Genomic DNA, 17,093 nt, shown 5'->3' on the forward strand with positions numbered 1-17,093 from the left:
TTGCAACACTTTACCACGGTGCGCGCTGCCACTTGCGTTCTACAAATATTGAGGAATGCCAAACAAATACGAGTGGCCAAATAAATTATAAATGATTGCGCTTTAAGGGTTTTCCTTTTGTCTCTTGCTTTTCTAGAGTTTGTGGAGGAGTTCAAATAAAGAGGCAATTTCATAAGAGCGGCAATAAAGATTAAGATTGTAACACTTGAAATTAATGGCTTTTGTAGTGTGCTTCAAATAATAATAATGTTGGTTTATTATTCACTAATACGCAACGATTGCCATTAAAAAAAAGCATTATTTGGAAAACATTGAAAAATGTATTAAACAATTAATGGTGCAATAAAAGAATTAATGTATACAGCAAAAGAAATTTATTATTTAGGAAGGGAGCTTTAAATAATAATCATTAAATACATTTATTAGCATATGATTTATGTAAATAATAATGATAATAAATAAATAATAAATTCTTTACCAAATACATTACTTTTGAAGGATGCTTTAAATAACAATCATTAAATTCAGTAGCATATGCTTTATTTATACAATTCTTTTACACAATTAATTTCATAAAAATATACGATTTCGAAGCCCAAACAATGTAAACATCTGATTCCCTTAAGAATGCACAATTCATACCGAAGACCCATAGGTATTTTTAGATTTCGAAGGAACCCTTTTGCCCTATTGTTTGATTGCTCCTGCTGTCTAACAATTACGCGTGCCTTCCACAGACGTCACACATAAGCTACACGGAACGAAATAATTGTGAATTGATAAGATTAATCTTAAATTTGAAAGTATGTGTTTTTTTCCATTAAAAGCCGCATTAAAAGTTTCCAAAAGAAGATATATTTTAGATATCAAAACCAACATATATTTGTTTTTGTATAAGCTTTGGGACTTGGGGCTGTAATATTAAATTGACCTTTTACCGGCGGCACTTGAGCCAAAAGTGCTGTTGTAAACGGACAAAAGACAGATGACAAACGGTAGCTGGAAGGCAAGTCAAGTGGTGTGTAGTCAAGTGAAGCGTACAAGTGAATGTTGTATAGTGTACCGGGGGATGTGTGCTTTTATGAGAGCGGAGGCTCTGCTGTTGCTATTGCTGCTTTATTTTGCCGATTGTGAGCTCAGATAGGGCGCGCAAGGGAAATATTTTATATTTATACATTTTGTACAACAGCAATTTTCAATACAGCAAAAGGTACAAACAATTGATAAGCCAACTGCGACGCACAATACAAAGGGCACTGAAAAACACTGAAAAGGAAAGTACAAGCCAACAAACAAACAAACACACGGGAGGCTGTGATAAGAATTACCCCTCTGTCTTAAGGTGGCCATGACAACAGACCATTCAATTGTGCGCAAAACTTTTCATACGAAAACCACACACAAAGAGAATATTTGGAATTTTTCATTAGAAGCTGAGTAGAAGAACATTATACTTTATAGTGTTCAGATTTTAATCGCGTTGCCCGTGTGACTCAGTGAGTTTTACGAATCTTTTCATTTGAGCCGCGCTCGCCAGTAAATTGGAAACAGAAATGCATAAGCAACCAAGGCAGGGGTCGGTATAGATCAAATAGATTAGTCGGCTACTACTATGCATATAGAGTACATATACGGCATGTGTATGCGCATCCACAACTACAGAAAGAGACACTTTAGCACACATAATTACGCTACACAAAACACTCGTCTATTACACGGAAAAATAAATCAAACTTTGACATGACAAACAACGGCAGCAAATTTAACTTGAAAATAATGCTTGCCACAATTCGCTTGTCTGTGTTTTCTTGTTTTTTTTTTTTTTTTTTTCACGACATTGGGGGTTGTACCTATTAAATTACCAAACAACCAAAAATGTACATAAAAATTGCACGTAATTAGCATTTCAATGTTTATGACTAATTTGCTGCAGTTTGTAGATTAATTGGCTTTTGTGTTAACGGCTTAGACAATAAACAAAAAGGCGCACAAGCGAAACAAAAAGCAACATAAGGTGATTTGGGGAGATGATGGCCTGCTGTTGGGATAATAATTTGCTATAAATATGGCCGCGATTTCCCACTTGATCGATATGTTCAAAAGCCGAATGACCTTAACACGAATCGAATGTCAAATGGTTCACTGATGTGTACTGTATAGTGTAGTGTGTGTGTGTGGGGGTGCGACCGCAGCATTAATCGACGGAAAGGGAATTTACTCAACTCAATGGGATCTATTAACAATTGATTAATTAATCTCTAATCAGATCGCTTGGGTGTTCGTGCCTACAGACAATTTAAAACATTATTAACAATATTCGAGTGTTTTTTTTTTTCATTATTTAATTATACGATTTGGTTAAGCATAAAATATGCTCAAAGTTAGTTTCAATTACTAAACTATCTTATTTAAAAATTATTATTTTTTGCTTTATTTTTACTGACCATTCAATAAAAGATTGATGTCTCATCTTGAAAATATTTTGCATCTGATTGTCACTCTTCCATATCTTTAACTTTAAGCATCGGAAAATGAGTTTGCGAAAAAACAAAAAATGTCAAGCATAATTTCAGTTTAGTACGAAGCGAAATCATTCAGAAATACTCTGGCCAGGCTCAGTGGGTCAACATGTCGCATGTCGGATGTCGCATGACGCGCCACGGGGCGTATGAGCAATGAGCGCTGACAGCGAACAACGGAGAGAACGAGATGGATGGATGGATGGATAGATGTAAAAAGGCAGACCAATGCTCACCCATTGAAAACGCGCAGCGTTAATAGTTTGCTGTAATTAATTGTAAACTGTTTTAATGCCTCTGCTCGGCTGCTGGGGACTTTAATTAAGTTGCATTTATGTTTTGGACACGTCCAGAGAAACGAGATTCAGCAGACACATAGATAGATAGATAAACGCATACACACATCTCCTCTGCATTTGGAGCTGGGTTGACAAATTGTTGACCATTTACATGGCATATTGTTGTAGTCGGCCTGTCGGCCAGCTGACAAATCTCTATTTACATTGTTGAATGCGTTATAAATTATTAACTGCTATTATTTGCGACTGCCAGTGTCTGGGCCTAATGCCTTGAAATTTATACCCCATGACGGGGCGCGCACAAACACAAACACTAACAAGCCAGCAAACCAATAAACATTTTGCAAAGAACTTGTTGCACTTCCATGTTTCTCGGAACGCCATTTGTCTTGCTTAAATACATTTTCGAAATTCGACTGGCGACCGTAGGAAAATGTCAGAATTTTCCTATACGAATTTTTGTTCGTTATTATAGGCTCTTGTCTGCCCGAAATGATTGCAATTAAATGGGATGATTTATGAGAAAGCAGCGCTCGGTTTAAAACGCCCGCACATAACACCCGACATCTAAAGGGGGCCTCGAAAAAAGACAGATTGGAACACCTGAAATATTGGAAAATCATGGGGAAAAATCTAAGGCCCTCTGGTCGTAAATCTCGGCCAGAAATCTGTGCCAGTTTTCGTTTGGAAAACAACGAGAACACATGAAACATCATCATCAAAAGTTGTTTTCAGTCGACACTCTGTTCATTTCATTTCATTTAATTATGTATGTTGTTTTTAATTTATGACCCTAACTCATTCATATTCATTTCATTTGGGTCTAGCCCTAATAAAGTCCAATTTTATGTTAATGTTAGACTGTCTATTTTCGTGTTATCTTTTCGCCCGCCTTTACTCTCTTGCGATTTAGAATATTCGTTTTATGCAACGGTCGACGGTAATTAATTGAATGGCACAATGTGAGAAATGTTTCACTTTGGTTTCATTAATTTTTACGATGGTTAAGCAAGGCAAAAGGTTCTATAACCTTTGTAAGTGGTGCTGACTTGGCAAGTTATTGTATTTGTTGGTCAGTGGCTTTTGAGGTAGATGTATCCTAAAAAAAAAGAAGATAAAGTTCGAAATGTGGTAGGACAACCCAAAATCATGAAAAAAATCTAGTGGGAAACTTTTTTATAAACTACTGATTATTGTTAATGGTTTGTCATTCGTAATAAGGTAATTTACATATTACAAACATTTAGTTATTTAAAATTTATTTTTCAAACTAGATAAATGCTAATTAACATTATTTTTTTAGGAAAATATATAGTACTAACACTGTATTGATAGCACTAGTCTTTGAAAATTCTCCCAATTTAAATATGACTAGCTTTATTGCTCATTATAAAAATTATATTCAATTAATTAATAATGTAGATAGTAAAATCACTGAATTGAAAGCTCTAGTCTCTGAAAATATTCCCAATTGATGTACAATTCGAAGCCAAAATGTTGTGGTATTTTTTAGGGGTACTTAAACCGATTTAAAATTCATTTAATTCCACATCATTTGATTGGGTCATCGCCCCACCCAATCGCCCTGAACTACTGGCGCCATTTGGCAAAGAAAATTATTTGAACAGCTGCCGAACAGAAGCCACACGATTAGGGACACCATTGAACAGAGTGCGATCTGAAATGCTTTCGAGTCTAATTAATGCTATTTAAATTTATGCATTTATCTGGATCACAAGCAAAAAGGAGAGAGAAAAACTAAGGCAAAAAACCGAAACGAAGCAAAAAACATAAACATCAAGAGCAAAGTGTGTCATGCAGTAAAATAAATTTCCGCAGTTCCGCCACTGCGACTGCTGTCAGGCCATAAATAAATACAAAGAAAAAAAAAAAACAGAAACGAAACTACGCCCAAACAATTTCCAAATTAACAAAACTAAAGAAAAAAAAAACAAAGAAATATACATGTCTGAAGTAGGGGAAAGAGAGGGGAAATGTGGGGAAAGGGGAGGAACATTTTATATTGCATAAAATTAAATCAAATTCTAATGTGGCAGGGCTTGGCCTGAGTGACTTGCTCCGACGCCTACAATCAACGACAAATGAAACGAATGAACGCCGTCAAACGACTTCCTAAAACGCTCCAATGATTTTGTCTAACCCATTTAAACGTCTATATACATATATCTGCAGCTCGATCTGTATCTGTATCGGCTCAGGCTTTACTATGTAAGGGGGAAAAATAAAGTGGAAGGGTGCATTCACAGAGCTTTGCATTTGGCATCTTGCTGGGGCGTCTTGCCGCCAAATTGTTGTCTTGACTTAACAGATGACTGACTCTATCGACAACGAAGATACACCTCGGCAAATAGCTGAGCTGGCTGGCTGGCACACCTTTAAGCCATTTCCGGTGTAGCCCAGTTGCTCACTGAACGCGTTGTCAATTCTAATTGGCGGAAGTCGTGCTCTCCTCAAATCCATAAATTAGATCATCTTTATCGTTATCATCATTATCATTATCATTATAAGCTAAGACCACTCACATCTGGATGTTCGCGCACTGGCACATAAACCTTCTCGTTCATCGTCACCACAGAGCCCTCGGGTTCGGGCAGAGTCAGGGGCTCCTTCTTGACCCCATTGATCTGGAACAGTGAGGCGCGCACGCGTGCAATTTCTGAAATGATTAAAGACATGAGATAACTCTGTATAAGTACGTGTTTATTTACAAAAAAGAAAATAAAAAAGGAATATTATACAAATTTTAAAAATTTTTTACATAAACAAGCCCACAAAATCTGTATTAATTCTATTAAGATTTTAAGAAAACTCAATAAGGCAATACGATGTTTTCATATTTATATTTTAAAACACCAAAAACATTTATAATATCAATGTACAACATTATATTCAGCATTATAGTCACCCATAAAATTACTTCAGAGATTGTAAGATTATACTACAATTTTGATTCCAAACTTAGTTTTTATATTACATATTTATTTTTTAAAACTAATCTATAAAAATTTTAATATATTTAATCTGATATTAATGCCAAACAATACCATAAATTCATTGCGTAAATAAATAGTTCATTAGCAATCATATAAAATCTACTTTTACAACAGCCTTTATTTATTTTCGAGCGTATTAATAGACAAATGAAATGCAATCAAACAAAGCGTTGATAATTTTAATTGCTGGCTCTTTGCCACCACTTCAACCGAGAGCTCGGCTCAATTTGTCATTTTAGCTAAGTGCTTGTATTAAATTACGTTTAATTTGCTTCTGGGTGGAAAACCTACTAAATTAGCATCAATAAAACGGCGTGTAAAAGTGTTTACTCAGCCATTGACTATTGCTGTTCTAACTTATTTATTAGGTTGACCCCATGAAATCACTTGGTTTATATTTAAACAAATTATGCCATAATTTGCCTAGCATCATCGTAATGATGATCGAACGGCCCACCTCCCTTAAGTCTGAGATCAGATCTGCCACGCCCCCTTCCTTCCTGCTCCGCCCCCCTCCGTGCAGTTCACAATTTTTGTGATTTTCAATGGCGGGTGGGGCGTTTTGAACCCCCAACTGTGTCAGTTGACAGGAGCTCTCGAATTGATATGATCAACATTTTGTGCTGCTACTGCTGGTGTTGTTTCGTTTTGCATAAGCTCAATTGCATTGTTTGTCTTTGGCATGTGCTTTGACAATTTGTCACTAAAAGTGGGTAATTGTTGTGCTGGGTGTGCTGGCGGAGAAGGGGAAAAGGTGACTGCATCATATGTCACAGCAATGATTTAAGAATATGCCACCAAATGACATCAAATTAAATGCCTGACTTCTCTCACTAAATGTCAACAATTTGACATACGGTTATCTGATTTCTTTGACAGTGTATGTGATTGTTGACATCACTAATCATATAAATATACCTATTTAATAAAAGAGATTTTAAAACCTCAAATGGCTTGAGGTACAGTGCTACATTTAAACTTTTTTAAGAGATATTTAGTTAGTAACTAGAAATATTTCTTAGAATTTATATCTCAGTATAAATGTCCCTGTATGAGTTTCTTGACCTGTTGAATGCAGAATATACAACGTCTTGTTTATCATTTAAATTAATTATGTTTGATATTTTTATCTAGCCAGCTACTGGCTTATTTTCCTATTTATTTCGCCAGCTTTCTCTGTGTGCCACATAAATAAAATTTCAAATAAAAAAAAATCTGAGCAGTCGGAGCTAACAAAGAAGGCGAAAAGAAATTGCACAAAATTTAAATTTACTTTTTTTCCGAGCGGTGCGAAAAAGAAACGCCGGCCCGTTCCAGAGTTCATTGCGGGCCAAAGAACCCATAAAGAAAATGCCAAAGAGACGAGAATGAATCGGAGAGGTAAATCGAGACAGAGTCGGTCGGTCCGAAACACTTGACTCGATTATTGATGGAGATGGCGAAGAGATTTTCCCCTCGACAATAATTAAGAGCAGCTTTTCATTTGCTCAACCATTTTTTGTGTAATTTGTTGCGACACGCAAGTAGAGCATTCCATCATCGGTGGCATCATCATCATCATCATCATCATCATCATCATCGTCATCAACATCAACATCATCGTTTCGGCGGTTCTGTTCTAAGCCATAAGCCATTGGCATAAACGCAATCATGACAGCTGTCAATTTTAATCGAGCGAGTGTCAATCCGCATCTATTCAATCTGCAACGTGACCGATGTGTGGCAGTGGCACGAAGATTGTGCAGCCAGATTAGATGAATAAGCCGCGCCAAATTGCTGTAAAATTGCATTTGCATACGAGCTTCGAGCATCGAGCTTCGAACCGATGATGATGACGGAGTCACCGACTGATTCAGATGGATTGATAGCGGCATTTAGATAAATTACAATAATCAAAACCCACAGCCATATGCGCAGGCGGCTTAATTAATAGCAGCTTAGTCAGAGACTTAGCCGGGAGTCTATAATTAAAGCTTAAGCCCTGGCTCACCTGTTGCCAACTGACCATTTAAGGGCATAGCATTCATATAGTATTGCAAAAGTGGGCGGAGAGAACGAGAGCAGTGCCAATCTAATAATTATCAATGAAAGATCTTTTTATTCATTAACAAGTCGAGTCGTTTGTGCTTTTAAGGCAATCTCCGCATCTTTTTCGCTATGCGAGTCATAATTTACATATAGTAGTAGACCGCGCGCTTATGACTCTATCTCTTGGCCAACTCGCTGGACTCTATATATGGCTAGGGACGGAGCTACCAAATTTGGCACCCCAAGTATACAAAAAAAAACTGCTTTGCGTGTGTGTTTTCAAGTATTATTATTATCATTTTGTATAATTTTTGTCTGCGCTCTTTTTATAGCCAACCCCCACACAATAGCACTTATGGCGAACCTTAACTATGGAGTGTTATTAGTCAAGCAACTAAGAATAAAAATGGGTAAAGCTCAAGGTTGGGTGTGGATAAGCAGGATGAACCCTCTTGTATTCGGCATGAGATCACCATTGAATCGGTCAGAAATCTAGAGATTCCTCTTCGAATTCGCCCTTCTAGTTGGTGGGCGAACATATAGTACATCACAGCATTTCCCGCCTTGCTTGGATGCCGCATTTTGCAACATTTGAATTATAAATTTAGCCTCCTGCACTTGATGATGAACACGAAATGCGAAATGCGAAATACGAAAAACGAATGCGAAAGCGACTGAGAGTGGACGACAACCAGTCGAGCGTCAATAAATTGTCAAATTTTATGCACCACGATTTTTTGGCAAGGGTTCTTTATGTCCGTTGGCAAGTAGGGCATAAAATGTGTACATAGAAGCGGGAATATTAATGTGGAATCCGATTATATATATAAAGATATTTATGGAACGGCGTGGGCTTACATTTTTAAAACGTTTAGTTTTCATAAACGATTTTTATATCAAACTCAACCACAAATTCAAATACAATTAAATATTTTCTAGTAAAGTAAGAATATCACGACACCCTTGATCAGTTCTCCATTAGCGAAAACCTCGTTCGCACCAAATACACTAAGAGGATATAACTTATCGAATCCTATACTTGTCAATCTAATTAGATATGCCAGACAGATGGCGCAGACACCTATAAACCAAATTAAAACCGCACTCAGCTCAGCAGCTTAGCGGCGCTGATTGATTGTTTTTAAGCTGGGAGAACAATTTGCATTGGATCACGACTTCAGGTGGGAAATGTTAAGTCAGAGGGATACATGACTATATACGATATAGTATTTAGTGCGACACATATCTAAGTATCTGGCGGCTAATTTATGAATGCAAAACCATTCATACCACACGAATTAGATGACTGCCAGCTGATGAGCGTGTGTGGGCGTGTTGTAGCCAAGAAAACAATGTCAACTGCGATCGTTTGGGTTTTGTCTCGGCCTCCGTGTGTCTGTGTGGGCTGGGAGTCTTAACAAATTGTCACCAGAAATGGCCGGAACGCTTGAAAACGTTTAAGGTTCAGCCAGATTGTTGTGCCTTCTGTGGCTGCAATTAAGCCAGGTCCCGCATATTTGGCAAGCGCCAAAATGTATTTGATTTTATGGTTTTTATTTACTTTTCGTCATGAACTCCATTGGCCTTGGTCGCATTTGCAATTTCGCATTGTACTCGTATTTAAGCAAAACGGCGAAAAAAAAAAATAAATAAATAATGTTTATTGTGCGTTGAAGTCATTTTGTGATTCGGTTTTTGTGGATTTGTGCATATTTTGTGCATATCTTTTCGGTTTGTGACTGGCTAAAGGCTTTGGCTTCTTATTCAACAGTTGCTTTTAAACTTATTTAAAATAGGGAACATTATTTTAGTACATAACTTAATGTACTCGAAAAATGATTATCAAAATTTATTCCATTAAACCTTCTATTTAATATTAATAAGCATTTCATATTTGTATTCCTATCAAACAAAATACGAAGTCAATAAAATAAATATTATGTTTTGTGTTTTTTTTTTGTTGACTAAGCTAATAATCCTTTTAATATTTAAGTCAATTTGTTAAGCAAATAATCCAAAAAGTTGTTCATTTGATGGCAATGTCGATATTTAAACCCGCACTGTAGTGCAAACGTTTCGCATCATGGCAAAAATAAACATTTGCTAATCATGCTTCTCTTTTTGTGTTTTAATATATTTTCAGCATTTTAATTAATGACTATATCCCAGCCAGCGACAGCAATGACAGTTTTTTATGCATTTTTATTAATAAATTTCTACCATCATAAAGCTGTCAGTGGCAACTTGGTTCACACGCTCAAAGTTCCATGGTCCCCGTTATATATATATTATATCAATTCTGGCACGACATTAATATATCAATTGGTTCATCTGATTTAACTCGAGACACATAAAGTTTTGTTAACATGATTTTATAATTTAAATTGCATATGCAAGCGTCATTTTTATCTGCCAGACTTTAACCCACATTCGTTAAGCAGAAAAAACAAGAGTTGTTGAAAGTTTGTCGCCAAGGAGAAAAAAAAAAACAACATAAATAAAAATGATTCCGTTGAGTCAACCAACAGCAGCAACAACCATTAAAAAATGAAATAAAACAAAAGAAAACACAATTAATGCTGGCGGAAAACATAACAGCAGCAAGAGCTAAAAGAAAAACATAAAAAAAATGCGCCACGTAATGAAAATAGGTCAACGAATTGCGAGCAAAACAAACGCAGAGGAAATGAAAATACCAAAACAAAGGATAAAACAAGGAACCACAAACGAGGTGCTCCTTAAAGCGTAAAATCATCAGAGGTGAGGAATTAATATAGAAATGCTCTTGATTACAAAGGAAACAAGCGAAATTAAACGCAGACAAGCGAACACTGAGCAAACATTGTAACGAAAATTATTTTGTGGCCTAGAGCAAAAAAGAAAATGTTCACTGTTTGAACATTTGCTTTTGAATTATATGGTTATATACCCTGTTTTTAGTTTACAGAAATGTAATTGGCTATAAGATGAACAGAAAGCATTTTTTGCAGTTCTCATAACACAAAGGACTTGCTCAAATAAAATTCTTAAATGCATGTATTTTCATTTTAACACGTCCGCATTTTCACACTCAATGTTTTCGTTTTAATTCCAAAAATGGTTTTGCATTGCAAATTGTTTATTTATGCATCGTGAAATATTTTCAATGATTTTACTTGGGAAAAAAAACACATATCGAAAAAAAATCATGGCAGAAATAAATCTCCACCTGGTATTTGCGCTTTTCCACCAAAATTTCTAGCGGAAATCGTCCCAGCAAATGGGTAAACACTTGAACAAATACCGAAATGATAAAACGCACATTAAACTAACAATAACAATGAATAACGTACAAATTGTTAGTTAAATAAACCAAATTTTTTGCTCGCCAACATTTTCTTTATCGTATTTTTTGTTTGTGGCTTTTAAATAAACATTCATTTTGGGGCTTGTCGCCGATAGAGCTCTTATTGCGGTTTACATTTATATATATGTAAACGTAAGGGTAATGCCATAAAAATATTAATTTGCTTTATTAACAGAAAGCAAATAATTAATATGGTAATAATATGACAGCTCGCTTATTTTGAGAGGTGAGAATGTTTGCCAAGTAAAGTTCTTTCTATTATTAGATGGTTCGATAACTTTTATTAGTCACCCTCCCATTTGAGTGTAATAAAGATTGACGGTCCGTAAAAGTTTTGCGAAATCTAACCAAATAACAATGAAGCAGAAGATTAAATGTGTGAACTTTTCACATTGACCAGATGATTACCGTTGGCGAATTATAATCAAATATATATATCACTGGTAATTCAATTGAAATTAAAACGAAATTAAAACATGGTTACCGGCTCATGTTTAGCGACACTTGGAACCAGTCAGCCAGCCGTTTCGCTAATAAATCGCAGCGATTACAATCTCAAAGTGTTTATTTAGTTAATCGCACACAATGCCGTCAGGTCGTGACTAATTTTTGGTTAATAAGCCAAAATATTTTCGTTCTTTTTTTGTCTTATACATTCATATTTTTAGTGTAGCCGGATTTTAGTAGCCATTGCCATTTAATTAGCAACGGCAAAGAATTATTGAGAAATGATGAGGAGGTGGTAGAATTTTAATGGACACTCAATGTGACGGTGGCTCATCGTCGTCCCGTCTAAGGGCATTAAAATTAATGCCCCGCCCACATCATAAATCTCGCCGGATCCAAAGATTTGGAGGAGCACAGCATGTGACAACAGCCAAATGGCAAAAAAGAAAATGTGTCAGACTATAATCCAAGAAAATGCGGCGGAAAAACAATGCCAAATGGCTTTTCACATGTCGCAGACACACACACACAGACCCACTTTGTTCCACATTTTTGATGAACTTGCACCGCCGAGTCACGCCAGAATGCCTCACGAATTTACCCATGAGTCTTAAACTTGAAGATGAGTTGAGGAGGTGTTGGCTTTGAATCGAAAGGAAGTAAAATGTTCAATTTGAACTTTCAGTTTTTCAGAGACAATGGGCCGAAATGGAAAGTTGTTGGCTCAAGCAAACACACGCACCACTTCAAGTCAACACGGCAAAAGGCCCACAACAAACAGGCACAAATTATGTTACGCCTCGGAACACCATTTATGTGGGTGCCACATCATCATCATATTCAGCAACAGCAGATTACAGCGATTTTTCACATGCACACCAACTTCAGGGGCAACTACGAAAGAAAATACCTGTGCGACTGACATCAGGGCAGCCTTGCAGCTTGACATTAAGCTTGCAGAGCTGCTACAATCAGTTAAGAGCATCAGGGGAAATGGGCTTGGCCAGACCTAAACATTCAATCACCAAATAAATTAAGTACGTGTCAAAACAATTGACAGTAATCGAACAATTAATAAGTAACAAAAGGTTTGACAAAATGACTTAAAGCCCTTGGGTTTTTTTTTTTCGTTTCATTTTGGAAGCTAATTTTTGTAACCACAACTTAAGTTGTTATCTAGAACAAAAATATATTTTCAAGGCACTCGTATTTAGTTCCTTATCTAATTTATATTTGTTATTCCTCCAACCTTTACTAAGCTTTCAGTTAAAAGAAAACAAGTAAAAAATGTACCAATAAATTAAGCTTTCTGTGTGCTACACACGTAATATATTAGCTTATAAATCGAACCAATTCATTACAAATAATTCCCGACATTTGTGGCAATCTTGTGAAATGATTCACTTCGGTTCTGTCCAGTTCATCCCACTGAAAGTGACGAGTGCATTGAGTCACGAGCAGAAACAAACAGTTTCACAGCCGTCCGGCTCATTAGGTGTGTGTGTCCGCCGTAATAACTGATCCGCAGTGGACCAACTTCAGTTCGTGAGAGCCGAGGGCAACTGCTAGCTAAAAGAAAACAAACAAGTTTGGAAAATTGTTGGCCAAAAGAAAATACATAGCTGGCGAAAAAAAAAACAGAGTTAAATCAATTGCAAACTGCAACTTGTCGTTGCCAAAAAACATTGCAAATGTCTGGCAGTGGTTGTGGCTTGAGACTGAGACGGCGGTTCACTGTTTGTCACTGGAAGGCATTGAGTCAAGCGAAGCAACTAGCCGCTAATCAATCAGTTCCCATGAGCACAATTTCCAGCAAAATGCCCGCACGTAGACGGAGCTAGGAGAAAATCCCCAAAAACGAACCAAATAAATATGCAATCAATGCGTAAATTGCCACAAAATAAATGCCAGAGGAAAAGTAGAAATGAAGTCCCTAAACGGATTGCAAGGTTTAAACATTTGGGAACCCAATTATTTATATGGTTTGATTTATAAGGATTTTATATCTATTTTTGGATTTTAGGAGCAACCATTTCATTTGTATTTAAATTTTTTGAAGTGTTAATTAAATTCTGAGGACTTTCATTTTTAAAGTGCATTAGGTATTAAAACCTTGAGTGAATAAGCTTATATACTTCAAAACTAGTTACTTTAAATTCACCTTTTGGTATTTTAAGTACTTCGGGATATTTTTATTGCAACATTTTTCATTTCACCTAACCTATCTGCCTCCCTTTCGTTGCAAAAATGGCTGACCAAATTATAAATGCCCACGAAAATCTTTTGGGCCAAAGCAGGAAGCCACACCCTGACCCCGTCCCAAAGAAATACACCAACATAATTAATTAAGAGCGGCTTCCTACGGCTGATTTAGGGTTGAGTTCAATAACGCAGACTTCCATTGACAGCCAAAAATAAATGGGGAAAAAAAAGCTGAATAAAATTGAAACCTTTAGTGCATAAATTTCATAGATAAGTTGGGGCAGCGAGAGATGAATGACAATTTACTCATATGACGGGTTAGTCTCAAAGCAAAAAATACGAGCTAATGAAACGGTAGTCGACGACACACGCGCCCATTTTTATAAAGCAATTAACTGTTGCTGATTTTATGGCCCCGGCGCTCATAAAAACTCAGCTCAGCCAGCAATGATGATGATGATGATGGGCTGTGGCTATGGCTGTGGCCAGGGCACCCTTTGCTCCTCACTCGTCGCCCGATTGCAATGGCTGCTTAAACCAATTAAAAGCTAACAATATCTAGTATAAGTAATAGGCGATATGTGTACTCAACCAATCAGGCTAGTGGCTTTAACCGCACACCGACAGCCGACGGCATTTTGTTCTTGTCGGTGGCGCTTATGTACTGTATGGTAGAGATAAGCAAACTCACCTGCAAATAAACGGAAAAAAATATAATTCAGATTAGATAAGAGTAACACAATGCAATGGAGTTGATGGGAAATTAATTTACGATCTAAAGCAAACAACAAGAGATGAAAGATTGATTTATGGAAGAACTACAAAATAACTTGGACAAGTGTGTTCAGTTACATCATGTATGTATCTTATTTTCAAAGTTAGGAACTTATTAGCCGAGTTATACAAAGTTTTTTGTATGTTCTTAAATCATAGAAGGCTAAATTATTCATATTTTTGGTCCATTTTGCAGTAAAATAATCTCATAAAACAGTCAAATAATATTTATAAATATAAAATAGAAAATAAAATATTAAATAAAAAAACAAAAAAGGACTTCCAGTAATCGTGCAATTTATAACGATTAAAAAGAAAAGCACTAACAAATGTGTATCAAAACCTTTTTTAAAACATTTCGATATAAGCAAAACATGTTTTAAACTTTGTGTTATTTTCACCTCAAATCTAAACATCAATCCAACAACACCTTAAGGCTCTTAAGCATTTCATTGGATCATAACAAAATGGAAACCTTTGGAAATTGAGGTACTCAAACGCAGAATTCAGGAACTTGAACACCTCAATCAACGGGAAAAACTCTTCTAGCCGCATTCGACTTTTGTTATTTTCTTGATTCGGGGCCATTATTCTATTTCTAAGCATATTTATAGGATGCCCCACACTCTGGTAATGTTGCTGCTGTTCGTGAGCTGCCATCGCTTCTGTCTTGTTTATTTCTGGAGTAGTCGAATGACTTTTCCGGACTACGTGTGGGGAAAAAAAAAAACAACAACAACGGGGCCACCGCAGAGTTCACGACCTCTTGTATTATAATTTTCTAACAAATTGCTTGCCTCTTGTTTGAGTTTTGCCATTGCATTGGGACCTTGCTTAATTAATTTTTTCTTATTATATAAGATACACAAAAATTTGGTTCGGTCAGTTTTGGAAACCTGTGTAAACACGGAATATTTCCCCAGCGTAAAATAAAAACGGCTGTGTTCCATCAAATTCTGGTTATCCCTTGACTTGTTTTTATTACACAAAATATATGTGTGTGCAATTATGCGAGCACAATGTACATTTATAAATACAACAAATTTTGTTTTGAAAACTCACAGCTTGGGTTTTGGCGGAAATTGAATACATATATTTTTTTTTTGGAAAAGAGACTGAGAAATGTTTGCTTTCAGTTGGCCCATAAATTTTAGATATTGGAAAATTATTTGTAGCTTATGGCATTTGGAGAAAGTTGCAGTTGCTGCCGTTTTTGGATCTGGCAACTTATGGCTGCTTATGTCATGTTTATAATATTTTTTCCTCACCCATAATTAGATAAAAGCCTTTCGGTGCGGCCTTAATTTAATAGATCGAAAAAAACGCGATGGGAATGGTTTTCTTATAATCAATATATCGCCCATACGCCGTGTGACACTCGCATCAAGGTAAAAACAAACCTCTTTCTCTGGCAACACCACTTGATCACCACCTACCCAAAGACAAGAAAACACAACAATGATATATTATGTACTCAACAGCCACCAACACGTAATTGAGTATATAGCGTAATGTGCTTGACCAACATTGAAGTGTGGCCGAACGACCAACTCGTTTTGAAACAAAAGCCAAAGCTGCCGCCTTTTCTTTTTGCGCGCCCCGTCGTCCTACCTTGAATGGGATTTATTATAATAATAAATGTCTTTAAGTACACATACGCACATGTGGGCAGGCAGGCAGGCTGGCAGTCTTAGCCACTTGGATTTGGGCTGAGTGTGCAACTTGTTCTTAACACCTTTGCTTTTCCCTTCCTTGTTCTTTCTGGCTTTTTTCGCCCACGTCTCTTGTTTATTTTTAGTCTGGCGTCTTCGCACTCGCCTTCTCCCTTTTATTTTCTTTCCTATTCTTTTAATTTATATTTATTTTCATTCGCTCGGCCTGTCTCCGCCTCAAGTGTCGCTTTGTGTGACAAAATATTTGTCTGTGGGTTTCGAAAAGTGCGTGGAAAACCGGAAAAGCCTACGTAAAGCTAAGAAAAATGCAAGTGCACTCGATCTTTGGTTGAAGTCGTTCATACATATATTTAGACACAGTGCATATGCCAATGACATTCAGATTCAGCTGTTGTCAAGCTGTTGATAAGCTACAAGTCGTCCTTGGCCAGCAAAAAAAAAAAAGAAAAAAGTGGAGGACTGAGAGGAAGTTGTCAGTGTGGGCAGTTAAGTATTTGAAAGTGAAGCTTGGGCGCAGATTTCAGGGCCACATTTACGTATAGAAAGTGTCATGAATAAATTAATGAGCAACTCACTATCGTAAGACTTCACATCTTAAATTAGATTCAAACTTTAGTTGGTAGAATTCAAATTGAAAGCAAAAAACTTGTTAGCTTATTTCTCCAATTTCGCCAGCCAAAAACAGGAATAATAAAATAATTTCATTGTTGGAATGCTCAATTTCAAGCCCCTATTATATACTGCACAGGAAGTATTAATTAATTAGAATAATTAATAAATTGCATCAACCA

At 36.4% G+C, this 17,093-nt stretch overlaps 1 protein-coding gene across 8 annotated transcripts in view; it reads right to left on the reverse strand.

Moving 5' to 3' along the window:
• LOC128262226 (protein held out wings) overlaps positions 1–17,093 on the reverse strand; it is a 38,992-nt gene that overhangs the window by 11,235 nt on the left and 10,664 nt on the right. For all 8 annotated transcript variants that reach the window (XM_052996400.1, XM_052996391.1, XM_052996382.1 and 5 more), the window contains exon 3: positions 5,362–5,495. In XM_052996400.1, coding sequence (XP_052852360.1) covers positions 5,362–5,495 — 134 coding nt within the window. The remainder of the gene's footprint in view (positions 1–5,361; positions 5,496–17,093) is intronic.

Source organism: Drosophila gunungcola, chromosome 3R (genome assembly GCF_025200985.1).
Source record: "Drosophila gunungcola strain Sukarami chromosome 3R, Dgunungcola_SK_2, whole genome shotgun sequence".
NCBI lineage: Eukaryota > Metazoa > Arthropoda > Insecta > Diptera > Drosophilidae > Drosophila > Drosophila gunungcola.